The 25,441-nt window shown below is 41.1% G+C and overlaps 1 protein-coding gene across 5 annotated transcripts in view; it reads right to left on the bottom strand.

The window, feature by feature from the left end:
* The window catches only part of phf14 (PHD finger protein 14), a 37,477-nt gene that overhangs the window by 9,874 nt on the left and 2,162 nt on the right, over positions 1–25,441 (bottom strand). For 3 of the 5 annotated variants that reach the window (XM_085935376.1, XM_085935375.1, XM_085935378.1), the window contains exons 2-15: positions 24,535–24,645; positions 21,522–22,261; positions 20,273–20,405; positions 18,378–18,537; positions 16,646–16,757; positions 14,572–14,709; positions 13,688–13,834; positions 13,279–13,549; positions 9,867–9,973; positions 8,205–8,300; positions 3,939–4,079; positions 3,678–3,784; positions 2,080–2,211; positions 694–856 (exon numbers count right to left, since the gene is read on the bottom strand). In XM_085935376.1, coding sequence (XP_085791502.1) covers positions 694–856; positions 2,080–2,211; positions 3,678–3,784; positions 3,939–4,079; positions 8,205–8,300; positions 9,867–9,973; positions 13,279–13,549; positions 13,688–13,834; positions 14,572–14,709; positions 16,646–16,757; positions 18,378–18,537; positions 20,273–20,405; positions 21,522–22,261; positions 24,535–24,645 — 2,558 coding nt within the window. Of the gene's footprint in view, positions 1–693; positions 857–2,079; positions 2,212–3,677; positions 3,785–3,938; positions 4,080–8,204; positions 8,301–9,866; positions 9,974–13,278; positions 13,550–13,687; positions 13,835–14,571; positions 14,710–16,645; positions 16,758–18,377; positions 18,538–20,272; positions 20,406–21,521; positions 22,262–24,534; positions 24,653–25,441 lie in introns of those variants that run through there. The other 2 variants (XM_085935379.1, XM_085935377.1) reach the window with 2 other exon arrangements.

Raw genomic sequence — 25,441 nt, 5'->3', positions numbered from 1 at the left:
TTTTTTTATTCATTCATTTATTCAATTAATTTTAACACATTTTAATAATTTATTTCATTCAACATCATCATCATAATTAATTTACCATTTTTAATCAATTTATTTCTTTGGATTTAGCATTATTCTACCACTTTGCTAGTGTGTCACTGTTTAGCTCAGTAAGTAGAGAATGGCACTTTCAACACTTGCCACTTTGATGACTGAGTTCGAATCCCACTTGGCCTTTATTTTTTATTCATTCATTTTTCATTCATTCAATTTTAACACATCATTTTAATAATTATTTTATGCAACATCATGCAATAGTGTGAAGTGCCTTCGCCTTCACACGCAATTTCTCCAGAAATTGCCAATTCTAGTTATTATTATTAGTGTGAAGGTGAAGACCTTCACTGTTAGGGTTGAATAGATTAGGTTGATCATATTATGTTGGAATGTAATCAGTAATAATTAACCTAAGCTTGTCCTGTCTAAACAAAGTAGTAGAACAAAGTGCTAAGATCCTTTGCACTGATTGACCAACTGTAGAAGACGCAATCAAAGTTGTTCTGTCTACTCAACATCGTAAAACAACCCCTGCTATTATGTGATCAGAGGCCAGGGGTGACAAATGACAATGAACACTGACAAATCAAAGCATTCTACACACTTTGCCTTTAACATGTTTTAAGTTTCCAGAGGGTCAATACACACCGTGCCTCTAACTTGAGTTTTTTTGGGCTCTGGTGACATCTCTTGTGGGATGAATTTAATTGGCCCTTTAATCTGCCTCCTGGACCTCTTGGTACCGTCAGGTAGCGTCTCCATAGCAATATTAGCTTCATCGCTGCTTGCCTGGTCACACTCTGAGCATTGCCTGAGAACAAGTTGATTTCACAGAATAGAATTGATTAGAATACCAGAAAGCAATACTTTTTCTTCTTTTTTTGAGGAATGCAATGTAAAGATTGTTTCAGTCAAACAGTTAGACGGGATCATGCTTTATAGATCCATTTTCCATTCTACATCTACAAAAGCGCACTTTTGGCTCAAAATGAGGTACAGAAAAGTGGCTATAAAATTGATCAATGGTCATAAGCCATGGGTCGTTACCAATGATGCATCATTATGGCGCCGCGGATAGCCGCCTCGGTTTTTTGTATAGCCCTAAATCACAAGTGGTGATTTAGGGCTATACTCGGTGAGTCGCTCTCTATTTCTTTCTATTTCAGGTGGTTCGTGGTTTCGATGGATTTAATTATTTGGGGTGACACGGATGGTTTAATAAACGTGTTATTTATTTAATGGTTATTTGAATAACTGTTAATGTTACGTCAGGCAAGTTTTCAGCTTCTCGTTTGTGTTTATGTAACGTTAGCATACCGTATTGTTTAGCCTGTTGTTGCCTGTTCATGTCGGTTCTTGGTGTTGGATTTTGTCAAATACAGTTCTCCCAAAAATGCGACTTGTACTCCGGAGTGACTAAATAGTCCAGAAAATACAGTAACGTCTATTTGGTATGTGGCAAAGAACACAGTTCCACTCTTACTTGTCCTGAACAGTCAAACACTTCACATTTTATTGTTTTGAACAAGAAGCAAGGCGTCATTTTTGTTCACTTTTTGAAGTCTTTAAAAAAGCATAACTTTCTTAATTCTTAACACATTACAAAAATTTAACACAATTATGATCCTTGATTTTAGCTCATTTTGGTGAAATTAGTCGTGTTGGTAAAAAAACAAAAAAAACTTTTTTTTTCCATTCTTTTCATTTCTAATTGTTTCATTGGCTACGGCCAATATTTGTCCAATGACTCTGGAAAAAATATGTCTCTTTTTTTCTACACACAAATGTGGTTTTCTTGTTAGTTACACCTCAGGCAAGTACACGTTTCATAGTTTCTGGGCTAACTGTTGTAACTGTTCATACTATGTTAACTTTGCATAATAAGAGAAATGTTATAATTTTCTTTCAAACAAATTTGTTTTATCTTTACTAAGCGGTCATGAACACAGTAACATAGTAAACTCCACATTGGCATGATTCCAAATAACAGACATAGTGACACCTTGTTATTTTTATTTATTTTATGTGACTTACCAGTAGCTATTCTTGGTCTTCTTGGGCATGCGTGTCAGTGGTGGTTCAAGACAACCCAAATGGTAGTAAAGTTTGCAGGTATCACACAGCACAAGCAGATGTTGGTCTTGGTTCTTCTTACAGATACCGCAGCTGCCATAATGATTTTGTGAATGAATAACAGCTGTTAACATTAGTGGTGATTGCTACAAAGAATGCAGCAAAGTTCAAATGAAAAAAAAATGAGTGAAAATGATAAAAAAAGAAAAGCCTGTTTGATTTTTTTTACCCGAAACGGTGGGGCAAAAAAGTATTGAGTTACTGATTGTGCAAGTTCTCTAACTTAAAATGGAAGTTTTGTCACTTTCATCATGTACACTTTAACTATAAGACAAAATGTGTGTGTGTGTGTGTGGGGGGGACTGGAAATCACATTTGGGGTTTTGTAAATAATTTATTTGTAAATCATGGTGAAAAACAAGTATTTGGTCAATTACAGAAGTTCAATTCAAATATTTGTAATATTAACTGGCATGTTGTAATATTACTTTATTATATCCGCAGGTATTCTCATCCCTGGAAATGGGAGTAAACCGGGGTTCTTGTGGAAAACCCGCACAGGCAAGGGGACAACATGCAAACTCCACACAGGGAGGGCCAGAGGTGTTATCGAACCTGCAATTCTGAACTGTGAGGCGGACCTGCTAACCAGTGTGGCGCCCAATCAGTATTAAGTGCAATTTCTATTGATATTGACCTGGTGTGTATGCCAGTCTATATGCCAATATATATTTATATTGAAATATTTGCCCAGTTTTGTTTCAATTAAAAAAAACAAATCCTTTGAATGCCAATAGTTCACTGTTGGAAGGTGCGTCTGTGCTCATGGATGCTAGCATACTGTCAGGTTTAAACATGCACTTGTTTGCTTTGTTACACGATGCATTTCGTCTCGTCTGTCTGCTATTCGATTTCGTGCTGGTATTACATAATGTTTCTTCATTGGTTGCTTTGAAATTTTTTCTGAATAAGACAAGAAAATTCGGGTTATTAAGGCTACCGTGATGTGCTAGCTTTCAGCTGTAACCGAGTCGTACAGTCCTTAGTTACGAGGCGCTTTGTGTACTAATCACATCTTTTCATACATTTTGACAAAAATATTGACCTTTGAGCTGTTGAGAAATGGAAGGAGTGACCTTAAGAACATTCTTTTTGTAGAAATCTCAAAACCAAAATTTTTCACTGAATGAGCTATTTTTGACAAGTTGAAATAAATCTCCATGACATATGCCTAATTTTGTGAAGAAAAAAAAATTGGGCAGTAGGCAGGGTACACCATGAACTGGCAAGGCAGAAACAAGCATTCACACTCACAACCAACCAAACCTAAGCACAATTTAGAGTGCCCAATTAACCGACCATGCTTGTTTTGTGGGAGAAAACCAGAGTAGCCGGATAAATATGAACAAAATGCATGTAAATACACCATTATTAACTTTCACACCATATTAAAAATTGTTATACAAAGATGGAGAAATAGCAAGATGTACTGTTGTTTCTGTCATGGGTACTTGGTATTTATAAATTAGGCGCACAAAGATTTCAGTGTGATTTCTCACCTGTAAAGAATTGCCGGTAGGCTCGACGCTTTCCCTTGAGTTCCCCCCTCTTTTTTGCTAGACTTTCTCTCTTTGGGGGCTTTTAGAACAGCTGGAGTGTTTAGTTTCTGAGGAAAGGGAAAGCGACACATAGTTCTGTTACACAGTTCCAAAAGTAGTCATGTTCCACTGATGAGCCACAGTCCTGCACTTGAAAATGTCCATGCAGTGTGGACAAAATGTGTTAGACTGCTAATACAACTGTTGGGAAAAATGTTATACATTATCATTAGATTCCGTGGGTTTAATGGAAGTGCTCCTCCCGCCGTCATGACCATGTTCTACCGTGGCACCGTTGAGAGCGTCCTCTCCAGTTGTATCGCTGTGTGGGGTGGTGGCTGCTCTGAGTACAACATGAAGGCCCTGCAGCGCACAGTGAACACTGCAAGTAAAATTGTTGGAGTAATCTCGGGAAAGCCTTGGCCTGCCAGACCAGGGGGCCTTATCTTTTACGGGTTTACTACTCTTCTTTGGACTAAATGTTTCCTATTTAGTTCAAAGAATGTCTTTTGATCCCCGTCAGCTTTATGGTTCCTTCCTGTCCTTATGTTACTTTTATGTTTGTTTTGTAAGAGGCCTTCACTAACAATGAGCAGAGCTTCTTTGCATAGGCGAAATGTTCTTTGTTTAGTTTAAAGGGACTTCATTCCTTTTGGTTAATTGTAGCTTTGATTCATAGATTGTAGATGAACAAAACTGGTTGTGTACAGTTTCAAGTAGTCACATTAAAGTTATCCCATATTTACTCAATGTTCGTTTAAGGAACTGTATACCAGTTACCTTACATTTACTTAATATGTTTTGAAATGTTTAAGTAGGGCTAGATATTCATTATTATTATGTGTTGTGTTAGTTTACTAAGAAGATAAACTTAGCAAGGGTTTAGTTGCATTGTTCCACAGGTAAGCGGCATTCAACGTGCTTCAAGTTATCTGATCACAGTCGAGGAGGAGTCGGCCACCCGTGGAGAAGACAACTGGTTGAGGGAAGAGAACAGACTCTGCAATCCCAATGCGGGGGTCGAGGGCCGACAATTAAGTGCTAAATCACACCACACTACATTCCTTAGCTAATCAGCGTTGCTACAACCACTATCTCCCCTCCCTTTAGTGTAGCAACGCCTCTGTAACCAGGGCAACCAAAACATTGAAAAGAGGAGCACGTGGAGGAGGATCTCAGAACTGATGGAGATTGTAACTGAGCTTCCTTTCTCTATCGTTCTCCTCGCGAGTAAACTCATCCTGGTTGTTTTCTCCTCTTTGTTCTAGCATGTGATGTAGTGTCTGATGATATTTAGACCCAACATTTATTTGGTCCTTCGAGCCGGATGCCAATATGCTATATTATATTCCAGCTGACGACAGCAGAGATCCAGAAAGACCGCGCGCGGGAGGAACTCCATAGGTGAGATCCTAGAATCCTTTTCAAAGGCTGGCTGTCTGCTCGTCAGCTGGGATCTGAAGGTTGAAGGCAGTCCGAGGTGCAGAGGTGAGGAGAACTAGGGGGTGAGTTGTTTTTTTTTAAAAGAATGGTGCGGCCGAGAGCTTGTCATGCCCTATATAAGTCCTAGGTTAGAACGGAGAGGTCCGTCTAAAGGTACCAGAAAGGACAGAGAGGTCCAAGAAAAGTTACACACGGAGACGTCCGTATAAAAGTAACATAACGGAGGGATCCGTATAAATAGAAGGACAGAAGGGTCCGACGGAGAAGTCCGTCAAAAAGGGTTGGCGGAGTGCCCGGGAAACCGTAATACTGAATGATTGAGAGTGTGAATGGGAATACGTATCACTAGATATAGTATTCCATATTAAAGCAGTGGGAAACACATAACGTGGTTCTGTGGACGCAATAGGCAAGGATTCTCCACCAGAACGCTGGTAGAAGTGAGAATCACCACAGGATCTTTTCGTTATCCCACTGGAAACACCCGACTTTAGAAACCCCTATGGTTTTACAGTTGGGACCAAATTGATTAAAATGGGGAACGGGAAGAGCAAAATTAATATCCGAGATAATCTAAAATGTAAAGATTGGAAAATAATTGAAAGACAGATCCCAATCGACTTAAAAATCTCAATAAATGGGTTAAAAAATATAAATTTGAGGGACAACTAAAAACAACCAAATTGATAGAACTTAGAGGCGCCATAAAGGAAAAAGGTCACATGGCACGTGACTGCACAAATGAACAAAAACAATTATGACTAGACTACCTTAAATGTACAGGCGATATTTGCGTTAAAAGGAAAGTTAAAATTTGCAAAAGAAAACGAAAAGAATTACAAATAGCTTCTAAAAGTAAAATAGAGAATAAATCAGACAACTAAGATGAGCAAAAAGGTGTTCTTAGTGTGCTCTTTGTGGTCTTATATGTTGTGCGCCAAACGTGTGTGCTCGTGTGTGTGTGTGAGTGAGATGTGTGTCCTATGGAAGAAATCAGTCATGGAGAATGTTCAGGAGGCTGTTGAGCGATAATAGGGAAGTTGAGAAGTAGACGATGGTGTGTTTAAGTTGGTTGGAGAAACTAAGATGATCGAGGTGTGGCAGTAGAGAAAATAAGGTGTGTGTGGCAGTAGAGAATATAAAGTGTGTGACAGAAAGTGACTAGAAAGGTGGCTTGATAGGATGGGAATAAGCGACAACAAATGTTGTGTAGAAGACAGTGAAAGATGTTGAATGTGAACATGATGAAGGGGGAAGAGTAAAGTAGGCCTGCCCTTTGAAAGGGTGAGATTGAGGAGTGTGCCTGCGCTTGCGCGTACTCGCGGGTCTGGGCTGTGCGCGTGGGCCTGTGCTATGCTCGTGTGGGTGGTGGGCCGGCATCATGATTGTTGCAGAACATTGATGCCGCGTCCCCCCTCGCACGGGGGTTGCTATGGCTGCGGGTGAGGCAGAGAAAGTGTGAGTTTTTTGAAGAAGAGTGATGCTGAAGGAAGTGGTGACAACATTTGCATGAAGGATAAAAGGCACTGATGAGAAAAAAAAGTATAACCAAAACGTCATCCTCTATGACCTTTGCGCAGTGTTGTTTGTTGGTAGTGTTTGTGAGCTGTGTCTCTGCTGTTTTTTGTGTTGTCTGTGTGCTGTCAGTGTTATGTGTTAAAAGGATGAAATTGGCTAAAATAGGTGCACAAAATAATTTATCTGATTTGCGCCACAAAACAAAAGCAATTTCGTGCTTGTGGTTCATGTCTGTTTTTGGTGTTGGATTTTGACAAATACATTTGCCCCAAAAGTGCGACTTCTATATGTTTTTTTTCACGTTATTGTGCATTTTATGGGTGGTGCGACTTATACTCCGGAGCGACTAATAGTCCGAAAATTACCGTACTCAATAAAAAGCGGCCAGCCTGTAGAAGGGTGCGGTTTTCGAGCAACACTTGCTGTGTGTTTGATTCCCGTCCTTTTGCAAAAGCTGGTGGCCATTGAAGACAACTCTCTGCTTCTGTGAAATTCTTTGTGAATGTTGAAAACCCAACAAAAACTTTATCAGTAATGTGTGCTATGCATTGTTTCAGAAAATATTGTTTCTTGCTAGGAATTCATTTGACTGTAATGCAGCATAATACGCACATTTCCTATATGGCTATTTCACACACACAAAATAATTGGATATTTTGAGATAAAAACTGGAAAGATTGTTATGTGTCTCGTAATCAGCATCCCATTAGACCAGGCTAACCAATCAAGAGACACAAGCCCTGTGACCAAATTCACAGGCTGCGTCCTCAAAGGCCGTTTTACAGGCTAAATGACGTCATTTCTGACTCGACGGCATGTCACGTGACATGCGAATGCAGCCTTAAAACTGGTCTTCAAATTACTTATTTAGAAACTTAAAACATGTAAACACAACTGCCAGTAGGTGTCAAACATAGAGCCTCAGAAATAAAGCATTCAATGACAAGGTTTTGTGTGCTTTGGAATTCGTGGATTGACCAATACTTGCACCTATCAATGAGGTTTGTGGTTAATGTATCGACATTTATAAACATGCCATTTAGCCAGCAGTATTTAGAAATGTTTATTTGTTCAGATTCGTTGCATGGATAACACTTAAGCATTTTTTATTCACTCGTCTCTTTTCACTCCGTTGAAAAGATTTGTGACAGCGGCTTCATAGACTTTTGTGACGCCCACATTGCTCCACTCTACTACAGCATTGCGTTTAACACTGTTTGACACGCCCACTCATCCAAGCTGTCAGAAACCAAGATGAAAAAGGTCTTGTACGCAGGTTTTCGGTGTTTCCAGTGGAGCATTTACTTAGTAAGTAACAGACACAAGTGGCGTGTCATTGCTAGACCAAACGGGAGGCTTGACGTATTAAACGTCGAGACGAGGGGAGGAAAGCGTAGAAGAAGAACAATTGACAGTAGCATTACTATTACTATTTGTAGTTTGTATTGTATACTACTACTCTTACAACAATCATGGAGATTGAAATGGATTGAGATGGCGATCTGGGTAAAAAGTTGGTAGTGGTACCTGGCCAAGGATGTCTCCAAGTAGAGTCCACATTGCTTGGCCTTCACTTCGCAGATCTCCATTGACATTTAGCAGCTCTTCGAGAGATTCACAGAGCTTCATGCATCCATGCACAACAGAGGACAAAATATTAGATTGGTAGTGAACACAGACAAATAATATTGCATATACTCTTGAGACACATATACATTAGCATGAAGTAAAATAAATAAATAAATAAATAAAAACACATTTGTGTAGTGAGGACATCACAAACACATGGGTGTGGGTATTTGCAAGAAAAAAAATTTCAACTACCGGGGGTGCGACTAACGTATTTTCCGGACTAAAAATTGCAGGGTTTTTTTCATAGCTTGGCTGGGGGTGCGACATATAATCAAGAGAGACTTACCGTATTTTTCTGACTATAAGTCACATTTCTTTTCATAGTTCGGATGGGGGGCGACTTGTATTTTGTGTGGGTTACACCATCAATGCACTTTGTGATGTAAGAGGTTACGGAGTCTGTATACTCCTCTATGTCTGTGATTGTTGTAAGTGGCTGCCTGCTTAAACATTTCCTAGTCTATTGTGTCAAAGCAGTCTCAAAGAGCATCACAGGCTCCCTAAGGCGGGACTCTTACCCGCCTGCGAACCGGCCTGGATGCTTTCACTCTTTGTCTGTATGCGGGCATTAGCATAACAGTGATATGGTCAGAAAGTCCAATATGGGTCCTTTAGCGCTCGACCTGGGATGTTTTCTGGGCCCGCCGCCTTACGGGTGTCGATAGCAGCAAGTGTCCTCCTATCGGCAGAGAGGTACAGGGGCTGCTCATATGGAGGGGGAGGGGTCTGCAGCGGGCAAGTGCTCTTCTCCCCGTGCCCGCGTGGGTTTTCTTCGGACACTCCGGTTTCCTCCCACATCCCCAAAACATCCTTGGTAGACCAATTGAGCACTCCAAATTGCCCCTAGGTGTGAGTGCGAGTGCGGATGGTTGTTCGTCTCTGCGTGCCCTGCGATCAGTGGGCAACCGGTTCAAGGTGTCCCCCGCCTACTGCCTGTTGACTGCTGGGATAGGCTCCAGCACGCCCGCGGGATCAAGTGACACATGACGAAGATTCTGATGGATTTAAAGATTTGGAGTGACACGGATAGTTTGAAAAAATTGTTGTTTATATTGTTATTTCTTACATAGTTTAATTATTGTCATATGGGCCTGTGGAAAAATGTGAACTGCAACGCGCCGCTGACGTCGGACTTGTTTACATAAAGGTGGACAAATCTGATCGATGGCTTTAATGATTTGGAGTGACACAGATGGGTTGATAAACGTGTTATTTATGTTATAGTTATTTGAATAACAGTTAAATTACATCAGGCCCCTTCTCAGCTTCTCGTTTGTGTTTATGTCATGTTAGCATCCGGTATTGTTAGCCTGTTGTTGCTAGTTCATGTCTGTTTTTGGTGTTAGATTTTGTCAAATAAATTTCCCGCAAAATGCGACCTAAACTCCGGAGCGACTTATATGTTTTTTTCCTCTATATTGTGCATTTTATGGCTAATGCGACTGTTATTCCAGTATTCCAGAGCGACTTTTAGTCCGAAAAATACGGTAGTTTAATTAATTCAAGAATATACTCAATTGATGGTTTCATAAAAACTGGTTTAGGTTGTTCACTCACCTTGTTGTACTCCACGTGTAGTTTGTCTTGCTCATTCTCCAGCTTGTCTTTTAACGTCTTCTGTTCAGATATGTTGTCCTGGATCTGGATCATTCGCATATTACGCTCTGAATATCAATGGGACAAAATATCAATAGCAAGATCAATCTATGTAGCAAAATCACATACGAGTGTACCAATGGCAGGTATTAATTCTATTGCTTGGTAAAATTGTATTTCTTTAAGGTTATTTGCAAGGGCATCTCTGGCTCATCTTGTCTGACAATCATGAATTTTATGAAGAAAAATATGCTTTTATAAGCAGTAATAGGCAATGCTGGTCTTCAAAAGCCTCAGTCCCACTTATTTTAGATGTTTTCCTCCAACCCACCAGATTCAAATGATCAGGATTATTAAATGTTTTTGTGCTTTCCTTGTCCTGACTGTTTTTGCCTATGCACATTTTAATGCTCACGTGGGCAGTGACAGTGAAACCTGGAAGGGCGTGACAGGGAGGAATGCTCCCCTTCAATCAGAACCCGAGTGGTGTTCTTTTATTGGACTGTGCACGGCATAGACTGTAGTTTGATGATCGACTTTGTAGTCATGTCATCAGATTGACTACAAAGTCTATTCATCGGATTTGCCAGATGTTTTGGACACGCAGGTTAGGAGAAGGTCGAAGCTATCAACTGATAACAACCTGGTGGTGTGTTGGCTCTGATGGTGGTGGAAGATGCCGGTTCGACCTGGCAGACCCAAACGTATTATTAGGGTTTACTGGGAATGTCTGGGAGTCCCATTTCAGAAAGAGTTTCAACTCCCACATTTGGCAGAACTTAGCACATTGACTCTGGGTGGACCATGTTTCATGCCTCCAATCTTGAGGTGACCAATTAGAGCTTATTCAAGTGTATTCAAGTTGTAAGGTGGTTGGTGTCATGGATACCAGCGGTTAGGGATGCTATCAAGCTGAAGAAAGAATCTTATTGGACATTGTTGGCTTGTGGGATTCTTAAGGCAGCTTAGAGGTACGGGATGGCCAAGCGGAATATAGCTTCAACTCAGGTGTGGGAGCCATTTGGTGAGGCCCTTTGTCACAGATTCTGTTCATAATTTATGGACAGAATTTCTAGGCACAGCCAAGGCATTGAGGACGTCCGGTTTGGTGGCCTCAGTATTGCATTTTTGCTTTTTGCAGATGATGTGATGCTGTTGGCTTTTTCAAGCTATGATCTCTATCTCTCTGAAGCGGTTTGCAGCAGAGAGTGAGGCGACTGAGTTGAAAATCAGCACCTCCAAACCTGAGACTATGGAATGCCCTCTGCGGGTAAGAGATGAGATTGTGCCCAATGTGGAAGAGTTCAAGTATCTTGGGTTTTTGTTCACCAGTGAGGGCAGGATGGAACGGGCGATCGACAGGCGGATTGGTGCACCATCTGCTGTGATGCGGACCCTTTATCGCTCAAAAGGCAAAGCTCTCAATTTACTGAGTCTGTCACAGATGGACACCCAGTTTCACTGATGACTGACACACCCCCAGCTTGTCTTTTGTATATTTTGTATGTACGTCTTCACGTCGCCGGGCGGGTGGCAGCCAGTTGAACAGCTCGAGTGCTCAAGATGTGCCTGATAAGCAGAGGAGCGCGCGTGTATTCCAAAGAGGAGCTCATTGCCTTTCGGAGTCGAGCGGCTGCTCCTCCAACGGGACTACCCAGAGAAATAAAGATACGTAGAAGAGGGACGAGGGCTGGAGTGACTGTGAGAGCGAGGAGAGTCAGACAAGCCAGGAGGACATAGCTGCCATCCGTCCTTATGGGGAAGGTCAGATCGCTGGTCAACAAGACGGACGAGCTCTCCGCCCTGCTGAGGAGCCGCGGGGAATATAGGAGGTGTAGCCTGCTATTCCTCACCGAATCCTGGCTGAATCCTGGCATCCCAGACGGAGCGGTGAGGCAAGATGGATTCACTATGGTCCCAGCAGATAGGACCAGGAACAGCAGTAAAAACAAAGGTGGCGGGATCACCGTGTTCGTAAATACCAACTGGTGTAAGCCGGGACACATCACCGTCAAAGAGCAAGTCTGCACTCCGGGTGTAGAACTGCTGGCGCTAGGTTTGAGACCAGACGGTGGTCGAACAGAGGATGGGGAGAAAACTGCCGGCTATGCTGGCCAATCCCTCCCATCCACTGTACATCGAGCTGAAGAGCAAATTCAGCAAGAGATTTGACCTCCCCCGTCAGAGCACAAAGAGATTTGGACAGTCGTTCATTCCAGCTGCACTCCGATTCTACAATCAGGCCCGCAGGCGCGGGGAGACCTGCAGCAAGAGACTTGGGACTTTTTTATTTTATTTATTTCTATCTATCTATCTATCTATCTATCTATCTATCTATCTATCTATCTATCTATCTATCTATCTATCTATCTATCTATCTATCTATCTATCTATCTATCTATCTATCTATCTATCTATCTATCTATCTATCTATCTATCTATACATCTATCTATCTATCTATCTATCTATACATCTATCTATCTATTTATTTATTATCTGCACATGATGCACTTTAGTAAACTACCAGCTTGCACTGCATGTTGTCGGACCAGCAGTGTGTTATATTTATTGCATTGGGAACTGTTTTTTTTCTGTTTGTCTTCCTCTTTTTGAATGTCATGAGCTGTTTGACAACTGATTTTCCCCAGAGGGGACAATAAAGGTTTCAATCAATCAATGATGTTGCTAAGTTCCGATTTGGATGTAAAATGTGTCTTTGGCGTGGGAGTTTGGTGGCAGGTATTCACTTGCTTAAGTCACTCCCGCCACATGTACCAGAGAAGAGGCGGGGCATTTTTCATTGAAATAAGGAGGGGAAAAAACACTTGATTCAATTCCTCAGCAACAAAGGATGACATAGCAACCGGAACTGCTTTCTTTTTGTTATCCCTCAAACCCTGCCAACAACGGGACCAGCGAGAAACACAAAGCTGCCCATGAATTCCGCAGCCTTCTTGGTCTGAACAACTGCGGCTTGCACGCTATTATAGTATTCTCTGTAGCCGTGGTACACTGGTTAACGCTCTGCTCTATCAATGTGCAAGGCCCAGCTTCAATACCCAAGGTGGGGATAATGTTTTGGGGAGGTGAGGTGGGGAATGACAATAGACCGATGGAGGGAACTCCTTTTAAAAGAACGAGGGATGGGCTGATGATGACGTGAGACTGCCCAGATCACGGTCAACGAACGGAGGATTTACCGACAAAACTGTAAATTGTTCAGATCTTGTTTTTTTTTTTAGCTACCACTAAACAAGCTATTATCCCATCACTACTTTATTTAGCGTAAAGTAGCTTACGCCAAAACACATCCGGGAACAAACCAAGGACAAAGGAATGTGCTGGGACTTTGAGAGGGCCACATATTCTTACCTAAGTAATAATTGACAAAGTCCGCCGTGAGTGCAGGCTGCTTGTGTTTCCGACGGCCATCCATGCTTGCATTGGTGTCAGATGTGTCCACTGGGAAAATGTCTGTGCTGATGCCCATTAGCTCTGCCTTTCTCATTAACTTCCTGATGGCTGATGCACTAGAGGTCAGAGGTCGTGGCAGCTTCTCCCTTGGCACCCATGCTTGAGGTCGTGTGTTCCTGGACAACTCTGCTTTTGTGCGGTATTGTTGCAGGCGAGTTGTGATTCGGCCCTGGTGCAGATGCATTAAGCATTTAAATCAGAGAAAACGACACTTTTATTTCAATGTGCAAGTAAATTATAGTTTACAAGTAGTGTTGAATATCCTACTGGAAATAAGCACCTTATGTAACATCGTGTGTCATCTTACCTGAGCTTCAGGAGTGAGCTGTTTCTCTCGCTCAAGCACTGACACCTTACAGTATGACTGCAAAGCCAGGTAGTTTTTTCTTTTCCACTTCCTATCATAGCGGTCTGCATGCTGCTTGCAATAAGCAAAAAATGGATCTGCAATATCCTACAGGATTGGAAAACATTCATTTGAGTGTGATAAATACATGAGGATAGTATCTGTGTTTTGGAATCCTTTCATCTCTGGAATTCACTTTACAAGAAAACAAACACTATACACTGGGGAGAACAAGACTGCTGATATTTCAGGTTTTGCAACTTGCAAAGCATGTAAAAGTCTGTCATTTCTATTATAGGTACTGAAGAGAGAGTTAGGTTAGACAATCTCATATATGTTTTCATATTCATATGTGTGCAAATCTTCTGATTGTTGTATTTAAACTTGACTGCTCAATAAATTGATGACGTGACCCTCACAAAATACATCGTCACTCGGGCTAACTGGAAGCCATGGCTGACAGGGGCTGTCCTCGGGCTGAGGGCCAGAGACAAAGCCTACAGGGCTGGGAATGAAGCGGGCGTGAGATCAGCTAGGGCAAACCTGTCCCGGGGCATCAAGGAAGCGAAAAAGGCATTCTCTTCCAAGATTACGCGCCCAATTCAAAGACAGCAGGGATTCACGGAGCCTGTAGCAAGGCATTCAAACCATCACGGACGGCAGAGCTGGGAGGGCGACGTCCCTCTGCTCAACGATCTGAACTGCTTCTTTGCTCGTTTCGACGCTCAGAACAACACAAATTGACAATAAAGCGGACTTTGACTTTGATTTATCCCCAATCCGGAGAGGGCATTTTTCCCCCACAATAGTATGACAAAGAGGTTTTTTTTTTAACTTGTTGTCACCTCTTCTGCAGCAGCTTCAGACAGGAGCCCCTCTCTCTGTGCACAGGTGACATGGAAGTAGGACCGACACATCCCTGCATCACAGCTAATGCACACACCAGTCCTGCCAAAGCGGTTATCTTCGCAGAAACTGCACTCCTAAAAAAAAAAAAACACGTATTTGAATACGTTCAAACAAATAAAATACCCGCTCTGATCCATTCTGGTGGAGACATTTTCCCAAATAATCCTGGGGTACAGTCAAAATAAACAGCAATTTACTTCAAGTCTATCTAGATGAGTATTTTGCATATTTCTGTTTTATTGTTTTGCAGATTCATCACACTTAAATGTTTCAGGTATTCAAAACAATTTCAACATCTCACAAAGCTAAACCAAGTACCGTAATTTCCGGACTATAAGCCGCTACTTTTTGCACAAGCTTTGAACCCTGTGGCTTGTCGTCCAGTGCGGCGTATCTATGGAGTTTTCGTGATTTTTGTGGTGACTAATACACTTATACACTTGTAAAAAGGCTGTGGAGCTCTGTTGTGCAGCACCGCTTTGCTGGGCAGAGGGATATGTGACCAGACACAGGGTCACATGTCCGTCCGCCAGGCAAATAGTGCTGTATAATTAACAAAAGAAGAGACAGAACGAGATCAAGACGGACATTACTGAAGAATATTTATTTATTCATTATTATTTATTTATTGTTTATTTATTTGGGTTATTTACTTCTTACTTATTCGTTGCTCTTGTCTGTTGCTTTTTACTCTTTGTGCTATTTGATGTGAGTGTCGTGTACTGTGTCTAGTCACCGTGGGGCGGTGGGAAACGTCATTTCCATCTCTTTGTGTGCCTGGCATGTGAAGAAATTGACAATCAAGCGGACTTTGACTTTGAAAGGAAGCTTTTATATACAAACTCTCATTATGGCGGAAAAAAGAAATGCATATGATGCCGCTTTTAAGTTAAAGGGAGTCGATGTGGCTCTTAACAAAGGAACTAGAGCTGCTCGTGCACTATAGAGGTTTCCTCAGGTCACTAGAGGGTACTGGGCTATTGTTGATGACATCTTGTTGCATCACCCTTTTCTTTCTTTATTTCCCGGTCACGTCTACACTGGAGCTATACATTTAGCTCATATCACATTGCCAACTTTACCCCTGTAAGTGGTCCCATTTTATTTATTATTAGTTGTGTGTTCTAGTGTTCCTTGCACATTAAGTTTATTATGGTTGTCGCTGAGAAAGTGTGTGGCGAAATATATCTGACGCTATTCCAATCCGACACTGAAGAGGAAGACTTTGATGGTTTCAGTGCATAGGAAGAAGATGAAGATGCCTCTCAGTAACTTTTACTGTTTTTTTGTTTTTTTTTAAATCAGCTCTGTTAGTGTTGCTGCTGTGTAACTTCCACATTTCAGTGGTTTTTACCGGTATGTTTTTTTAATCCAGACCTATTAGTGCTGTGTTACTTCCGTGTTGCTGATGTGATACTGCGCCGTCACAGGCATTGTTTGGAAAGAAAAGTTAAGGCGTGTTATTAAAACTTTGAAAACTCTTTCTGAGTACTGTCTTTCTTTGTAAATAACTCGTGGGCACATGTGCCTTATGTATAAAAAAAACAAGATTTTCCCCTAATTTTTGTTCATGCGGTTTATAATCAAGTGTGGCTTATAGTCCAGAAATTACGATAATTAGCGAGCTAATATTATAAACCAGAGGCGTCCTAATAGTTTTACCCAACTGACTTGAACATATTTAAGGGCCCCCATAAGATCATTGTCAAAGTTGATTGTGGAGAAGTCATGATCCCTAGCCAATCCTTCAATGCAGTTTTTGCACTTTGCTTTGTATTTTTTCCCATTTTGGAAAATACAAAGAAAAGGGGACAACCTGAAGAAAACTACCTGCCTCCCTTATTACTCACTGTTCACCTTTTGTACCTGTCTTGACCAAATTGGGTAGTATATTCCATTTGCTTAATTTAATACATGTAAGCGTGATAAATGTGAAACAAAATCTCAAATCAGAAAAGGGGAAATACTCTTCACAGCACTGGACATCAAAATGGGAAGAAAAATACTTGCCTTAGCCCCATATTTTGAATAGTTCATCTCAGTGAGAGTCACTGGTCTGAGTTTATCGATGTCTCCAAATGCAACCCCAGGAACATAAAGTGCACAAACCACATGCACCCATCTGAAAAGATATATTAACAATACAAAAATAGCTGAAACTTGTGCAAAGAACAAAATACTTACAGTCTAACTCAGGGTTGGGCAAACATTTTGACTTGCGGGCCGAATCGGGTTCTAAATTTTGACCGGGGGGGGCGAACCAGGAGCAGATGGATGTAGTGTTTGTGTGAATATAAATGACATAAAGGTCATTGCATTTTGACCTTTAGTAGGCAGTAAAGCGTGGATATTCAAAAAAAGCTTTTTGAAAACAAATGCATTTATTAACAGCATTAAAAAATATATTTCACCAAAATTCTCATTAAATACAACACTGTTATTATAAATAACAGTTTCCATCACTTCAGCGCCTGCAGGATTTATGCAAGATGTTTATCTCATGAGGTGAAGTCACATCAAACGGCAAACATTCTGACCAAATACATTATCTTGAAGAATCAGTGAAAGAATACATCTAAATAAAGTAATAAAGAAATTAATAGTATTGTTGGTTTCCCTTTCATGCTAGTGCATCCTAATCTGGAGTCAAATTTGTTGTGATAATTCTTAGGATAGAGCCGAGGTGTCTGTCCATTAACTGTGCCGGGCTTTGTTGACGTTCATGTGGCTGAACGTCTGCTCACACACGTAGGTCGAGCCAAATTGTCCTCTCTTTTTTAACATTCGGCACTCAGTGTCCACCTTTCTTTTCCTCGGGCCGCTCGTTTTAAAGGAAGGATTCCAGGAGAAGGTTTGTGGGTGGCATTAGCGTATAATAAAAATAATCAATTATATTTGTAACGCACTTTACATTCAGAGGAATCTCAAAGTGCTACACAAGTAAAAATAAGAAAACAAAGCAAAGACAGGTATAAAACAAAGGTCAGCGCGTGAATTATGAGAATGCTGACGTCACAGCCCACAGTCGAAATTCGGCACTGATAGATTGAAAATAGAGCGCGGAGTGCACCGGGTCCCTACTACTGAGTATGCACACGCACTTGTGCACTGAGCTTTCTGACACGGCTTCCGGGAGAAAATGCGCGGGCGGGCGCTTCCCCATCATTGCAGGGAAAATGACTCAAACAATTGTTTAATAATACCATTTATTAAGGTTTGGTGGGCCGGATTAAACGCCCCCATGGGCCACAGTTTGTTCACTTTTGTCACCAAATGATTCCCGAGCGCGGCACCGCTGCTGCTCACTGCTCCCCTCTTCCCCAGGGCAGGGGATGGATCCAAATCACTTGGGGATGGGTTAAATGCAGAGGACAGATTTCAGCACACCCAGATGTGTGTGTGACGATGATCATTGGGACTTGAACTTTGGTATAACTCATTCTATAACGGAGCTTGCAATTCCATTTACTGTATTTTTCTGACTATAAGTCACGTCTGGCTAAGGAGCATTATCAGCGATAACATGGCTACATACACGCTTCATAACACGCTCTTTTCTCTCATTACGTTTATTTCACCATCTCTCCTCTTCCTCCTCTCATTCCTCAACTGGTCTCCTCCCTAAGTAAATTTTCTCTTCTGCAACTGAACACAAGTACCATTTTGATCATCTTTGGCAGGCTAAATCATCTTCTTTTGCTTCATCTAAATGGCATCTCTCCTTTCTGCCACTGTAACCTACCTCCCGGCATCTGTCTCTTTGAAGATACCATCCTGGTTGGGGCAGAGCTCACAGCTTGGCATCACTCCATTCTTACAGGCATCACAAAACCAAGGTTCTGTTGAGTTCTCTGATGCTGAGCTCATTATAGAATCACTCTCTCCATCAACGCCGTAACACCCTAAAAATACAGAAATGTTGTTTATGTTATAGCAATAAAGGTATAAGATTTGTATCGTACCTTTTTGACAAAGACAGCATAGATAGCCTACAGCTCACATGCAAACTAATGCAAACCGGAGCTGGAGAGAACATACCAGGGGTGTCAAACTCATTTTGGTCTGGGGCCCGCATACACCTTAATCTGATCTCAAGGGGACCAGACCAGTAAACTCATTCCAAAGTTAGATAGAACTACCAGTAATTCCACTTTTTGTTCTTTGTATTAGTGCAAAGAAGAAATAAATTATAAAAATCTTTACATTGAATTGTTTTTTTACACTTTTACTCAGTTTAGCATTTAAGTGCATTATACATAAAAAAAAACTGTGATTGTACAATGTTTTAAAACATTTTGTCAATAAAGTAAATTTACAGCAGCCTATGTTGACATGAAATCGCCTCGTGCGTATAGCAGCTATCACTATAGCATTAGCCACCGGCAAACTCCCATGAGCCTCAGCTCGCAGACTCCCATGAGCCTCAGCAAAGTGTAAACAATCGTGTTTCTCAAACGAGGGCTTAAAAAATGATCGGAACTGACTAAAGTTTGATCTAACACCTTGGTACTGCTTATCTATGTTTCCCTTCCATATCGATCTGTAAATTTGCTCGAAACATTAACAGAGCAGCCTATTTTGACATGAAATAGCCTCACGGGTACAACAGCTATTCAGCGACGCCCCCTGACCACGGTTGCTGTAATGCTGGTAAGCGATGCGACCTTGTAATTTACTAAAACGTACTGAACATTTTGGCAGAGCACTGTGTACAACTAGTATGGATCAACAAATTCATCAATTGATCCATATATAAGGCGCACCGGACCATAAGGCGCACTGTCGGCTTTTGAGAAAATTTTAGGTTTTTAGGTGCGCCTTACAGTCCGGAAAATACGGTAAGTGCTTTCTGAGCCTGTACATATGATACTATCTTAAAATGTTGGGCATTTTTCAAATCAACAAGATCTCAGTATTTTAACGCTGTTTGACATGACTGGGAAAGTCGCCACAAAGTGGCTGAAATCCTCCATAAACTTGAACGGTTTAAATCAGACAGGCGCAAGCACAAAAAAACAGGATTAGTAAGGGCGTAAGCCTTTTAAAATGTATACAAAAACAGACAACAGACATGATGGGTTAGGGTTAGAGCTCAAGTCCACAAACTAGATCCAGGAAAGATTTCTCCGGGTTTCTACATCTCACAGTATGGAGTAGAGAGTCAAGTTGACTGCAAAATCCATAAACCTGTTGGCTCTGGAAGTCATTTTTGTTGGTTACAGGATATCTCTGTGTTATAGTCCACGCAGAACAGCAGAAATAACTCCGGATGTAATGCAGTGTCCTGGACACACTCAAAATGCATGTTTGCGTGAAGCACAAAACTCCCTTTCTCCTCATCGTCAGCACTAGCTCATCCACTTTAAGGCTGAATGACCATGCATTGGAGGGGGAAGTCAAAAGTAAGGGTTGTTTGTGTCCCCCGTTTATGGAGTCGCACCAGCATGCCGGATTGCTTTCCTCTTCAGCGGCATATCACTTTTTGGCTCCCGGTACATGCTAAAAAGGTTTCCAGTTTCCATAGTAGCATTCCTGATGTTTGATAGCACTTCACCAGTGTAAGAGCAGCTTTAACTACGTATTTTATATGTCATCAGTCAATTTATGGGAATTAAATTGGAACTTAGACCATCTTACCTTCATGCACAGTAACACCGCAATTGTCACACTGAATGATCTCATCTGCATCTTCGCTATTGTCTCCCAAGCAAACTGAGCAGATGAGGATGTTCTGAGCGCTCCACGTCTGGGACCGATCTAGCAACGCATCCTGTTGAATCAAAAAACAGTTCAATTGTAGCACTGCTGACCCCTTCTGAACACAAATCATATTCAATAAAAAACAACCTATGAACGCTGTACATTTCACCTTTGAACTGTTTTGGTTCTGATTCTAGGTACCTGGGATTCGATACCAGTACTCACCAGTACCAATCTTTGGTTCTTTTGTGCAGGCATTTGTGTTATCTAAATGTTTTATCAATAAAATCTCAACAATTGTGTTGGACTAAAAATAAACTGAGAACTAAATGATGAATTCAAAACAGGATAGAGTAGATATTAAGTTTTAAAGCCCAAGTATCTGTTGGGTCTTCAACATTTACAAAGAATTTGACAGAGGCAGAGCCTCGACAATGTAGACGTTGAAATGCCCATGTCATCCGCTATCCGGTCGAACTCCGTAAATGCCTCGTATTGGCGGTCCTTTTCCTCTTTCAAAAACACCGAGTCCAGTTTTCCGAAAAGTGTAGTCATTCCATCATCTGTATTAAAAATCCCCTGCGGATATTTCCAGCGCGCTGTCTCTCGCAACCGCCAAACCCTGCTTCTTTTTATCCAAGTCTGTAACAAGTCTCCATATTTTGACTTAATTTTTCCAACTTTTGTAAGACTTCTTCTCACCAAACGCTGGCGGAACTTTGTAATTACCAGCGGACATCCTCTGCTACCATGTGAAGTTGAATAACAACAATAACGACAACTGTGCGTCTCACTAGACTACCCTCCTACCACTAACTGTGAGGCGGACGTGCTACCCAGTGCGCCACCGAGCCGCCCTTTTTTGTATTCATATTTATGTATATTTACTTTTTTTTTTTTTTTTTTTTTCATTTTGTTCCTTTAATTTGCAATTATAGTTTTAATGTTTATTTATTTATTTATGTATTTAATTTAGCCAGTTTTAATTCTCCATACAAATGCCTTTATTCAACAAGAAAAATGGGCATTGCCGTTCCAATACTTTTAGAAGGGTCTTTATATGACAACATCTATTAAAAAGACCATCTTTCCTATAAGTCATTTTCAGTTAGGACTTCCCCACCCACAAACCTGCCAAAACAAATAGTGCATTAAAAAGTACACAAATTAGTAAACAAATGCTTACCTCAGTTCCTTTTCCTTGGGACATGCTGTCATTTGTTAATTCTTCATCAAAACCATTGGTATTTTTAGCCTTTTTCTTGGGTTTCTTTACCTCCTTGTCACTCTCACTGCTACTGTTGTTTTCTTCATCATCTTCCTTATCATCCTCATCCTCATCCTCGCCATCATCATCTACATCGTCATCGTCTTCATCAATATCATCCTTATTATTATCATCATCCTCATCCCCATCATTATCATCTGCAATGGCTCCGTCTCTTTCCTCTGTGCCACCACCTTTTTGGGTTGCTGCCTTGCCTCTCTTCTTTCCCGCTGTGGGTCTCCAGTCATTGTCATCCTCACTATCATAGTCATCCATCTCATTCAGCTCTTCCATGGTTGTAAAGTCAAGAAGTGGACGATTCCTGCGAAAGTTCCATTTTTTGGGCTCAGTTTCATACACGTCAGCATTATCACTCCCAGTCTCAGATGCCAAGGTACCAGCCTCTGCACGGGACTCAGGCTCCAAAACCTTCTTGCTCTTTCGTCTGCTTTTAGGTGGACTGACAGAGGCATCTGAGGAGCTCTGCTGTTTCGCGTTCTCTTCATCTTCAGCCACGTTGTCCTTCGCAGTCAGATGTTTGGGATCTTCTTCATCAGTACCATCATTTATCGAAGCCAAATTGTCCGAGTCACTTTCGGAACCCGCGGCACTTGGTTTGGAACCTTCCTCGTCACTGCCATTGCCTGTTCCATCTGATCCTATTAGAAAACACAACAAAAGGAAAATTATACAAAGTTCAACATTTGGATCCTACAGTGTCTTAATACTCAGTTGATTTAGCTGCCCAAATAATCAGACCCCTTTACACATGGTCTGCGATTAGAAACTCAAAACCCAGCTGTAATGTAAATGTTCAAGTTTTTATTTGTGCACAAAGTTAGAGCAAGATTATACTACATGCATTGGTTTTTCTAAGAATGTTCAACGTGACAAAAAAAATTGATTTCATGAAATCCTTAACTGAATCGAAAATTCATGTGAATCGTGAATTGAATCAATTTGGGCCCTTGTGAAGTGAATCGATTTTGAAAATCAAAATCGATACACAGCCCGTATTGCGTATGTTAAGGCTGTGCAATGAATGGAAATTCAGTTACTATTACGATTTTTAGACTTCACAACTACATAATTGGCAGATTCATAAAAAGAGATATTACTATAAGACAATATCACTAATTGTACACATTTTGTTTGGTCCAAAATACACATATACCGTATTTTTCGGACTATGTCGCACCGGAGTGTAAGTCACACCAGCCATAAAATGCACAATAAAGGGAAAAAAAACATATGTAGTAAGTCGCACCGGAGTATAAGTCGCACTTTTTGGGGGGGAAATCATTTGACAAAATCCTTTTACGCAAACCCGGTCATACTCTACGGAGCTTTCTTTCACCTCCGTGGATGGAAGTCGGGGGCCGGCGCTCAGCCAGGTGGCTGTCCAGGGAGGGTGGATGGGGCTCGGACATGGCTTTTACGCACGCCCGGTCCTATTTATGGAGCTCTCTTCCACCTCCGTGGCTGAAAGTTCAGGAGTTGTTGGCTCGTTGAACTCTTGTTTTGTTAAATAAAGAGCCGTTTACCAAACCCACATCTTTCCTGGTACTTTGTTAGCGCTACAATATAGTTATATACTAGATCTCTGCAGCGCACGCGCAGCGTTGTTGACATAAAGAACGAGGAATTTGATCGATGGATTTAATGATTTGGAGTGACACAGATGGTTTGATAATATTCTTGTTATATAAACCCACGTCTTTCCTGGTACTTTGTTAACGCTACAATATAGTTATATACTAGATCTCTGCAGCGCACACGCCGCGTTGTTGACATAAAGAACGAGGAATTTGATCGATGGATTTAATGATTTGGAGAGACACAGATGGTTTGATAATATTGTTGTAATATGATAGTTATTTGAAATATACTTTATATATCGTTATATGGGTCTGTGGAATAATTTGAAATGCAACTTACAACGGGTCCGACGTCAGGATATGCGGCGCATACGCGGCATTGTTTACATAAAGCACGATCGATGGATTGAATGAATTGGAGTGACACAGATGGTTTGATAAACGTGTTATTTATGTAATACTTACTTGAATAACTCTGAATGTTACGTCAGGCCTGTTCTCAGCTCCTCGTTTGTGTATATGTCATGTTAGCATACCGTATCGTTTAGCCTGTTGTTGCTGGTTGATGTCTGTTTTTGGTGTGGGATTTTGACCAATAAATTTGCCCCAAAAGTGTGACTTATACTCCGGTGCGATTTATATATGTTTTTTTTCACTTTATTGTGCATTTCATGGCTGGTGCGACTTATACTCCGGAGCGACTTATAGTCCAAATATTACGGTACTCAACACCGGGATCCTGTTGCTTTAAAAAGGGAATTGCGTCCGGAAATGATGGAATTAATCGAACAATAGATTAGTTACCTGAACAGCGGTTATACTAGGGGTTAGAGGGGCTAAAGTACAGAATTTTACCCTTTAAACGGAGAGGTGGTCGCTTACATCAGATAAGATTGACACCAGTCAACCCCAGTTTGATGCAGTAGCTTGTATGCTAAGCGCCTTTTAATCCTGTGCGCCCTATATCGGAAAATATTTCTAAAACAAAACATTCAATGAAGATGCACCTTATAATCCAGTGCACCGTATAGTGCAGAAAATACTGTATGTACTGTACTCTAAGGGTGTATTCAAACCTGATTGTTTGGTCCACTTTAAAAGAACCAGGGTTTGATTCTAATGCTGGTCCGGACCTTTCGTGCAGGTGTGAATACACGCAAATGAGGATTAAAGAACCGTACCGTGACCCACTTTTTAAAGTGATCCCGGTTCACTTTCAAACGGACTCTGGTACGGTTAGCTTCAGGTGTCAATAGAAACAGCGTAGAGCTGAACCAACCGCATAAAATGTGCAGATAATTAAATAAAATGATAAAAGGGTCATGCATACACACCTGAGGCATCTCCAACTTCAAAGTCACTGTCATCTGAGCTGTTATAATCCAGGGCATCAAGAAGAGAAGCAGCCAGCGGTTTCACCTGACGGCGCTTTGAACCACGGTCCACTGACATGAAACAGTTGCAGAAAACATAGTTAGCTTTCCACCATTTTACAATTGCATGTTCACAATTAATGCATTGATACAAAACAAACAAAACTTGTCCCTTTAAATCAATTAGCGTCGAGCAAAGCATTTTTTTAAAGAAAAATTGCGCTCAGTTACAAAAGAAAGCACAACTTCAATTGGTTAACATGGAATAGTGATTATAAATACGGTTTAAAGTAAAAGGTAACAACCTATCGATTGATTGAACAACCTTTTGACCTCTTTCTAAATCCATAGACTTTTCATCCATTACCCTGAATAAAACTCAATGATTGCAATTTTGCACGCAAAACTAAAAACTATGATCCACTCTTTCCCTTTTTTTCCCCTGTCCTCTGACCTCTGCTTATTCCCTCTGAGCCTTGGATCTTTTTGAGGTTTCTACCCGACAGTTACTTTTTCTTTGACACTGTCACCAAGTTTGTTTAAGTCATAGGTGTCAAACTCAAGGCCCGCGAGGGAAACTATAATTATGATGCGGCCTGTGACAAAAAATATCGAGTTTTTGCTAAGATAAGCGCATCTTTATATTTCAGGAGGCTGTCGCGCCATGCCTGATGGAAAACCTCAAGTATGGTTAAACGCCATTTGCGCTCATGCTTTCTACTTAATTGCTTAAGCGAACGTGTTTCATCTGTGAACCACGGAGTAGGCAATCTACGGCGAGTTTTCAGACGTAGCGGCGCCACAGAGTCAATGGCATTTAACAATGTAGCATTGAATTCATTTGTAAGATTAGCAATAGAGCCGGTAT

Source organism: Syngnathus leptorhynchus, chromosome 17, assembly GCF_054491065.1.
Source record: "Syngnathus leptorhynchus isolate UIUO chromosome 17, UIUO_Slep, whole genome shotgun sequence".
Classification (NCBI taxonomy): domain Eukaryota; kingdom Metazoa; phylum Chordata; class Actinopteri; order Syngnathiformes; family Syngnathidae; genus Syngnathus; species Syngnathus leptorhynchus.
The sequence above is the reverse complement of the archived record's forward strand: the minus strand, read 5'-3'. Positions and strand labels throughout refer to the sequence as shown.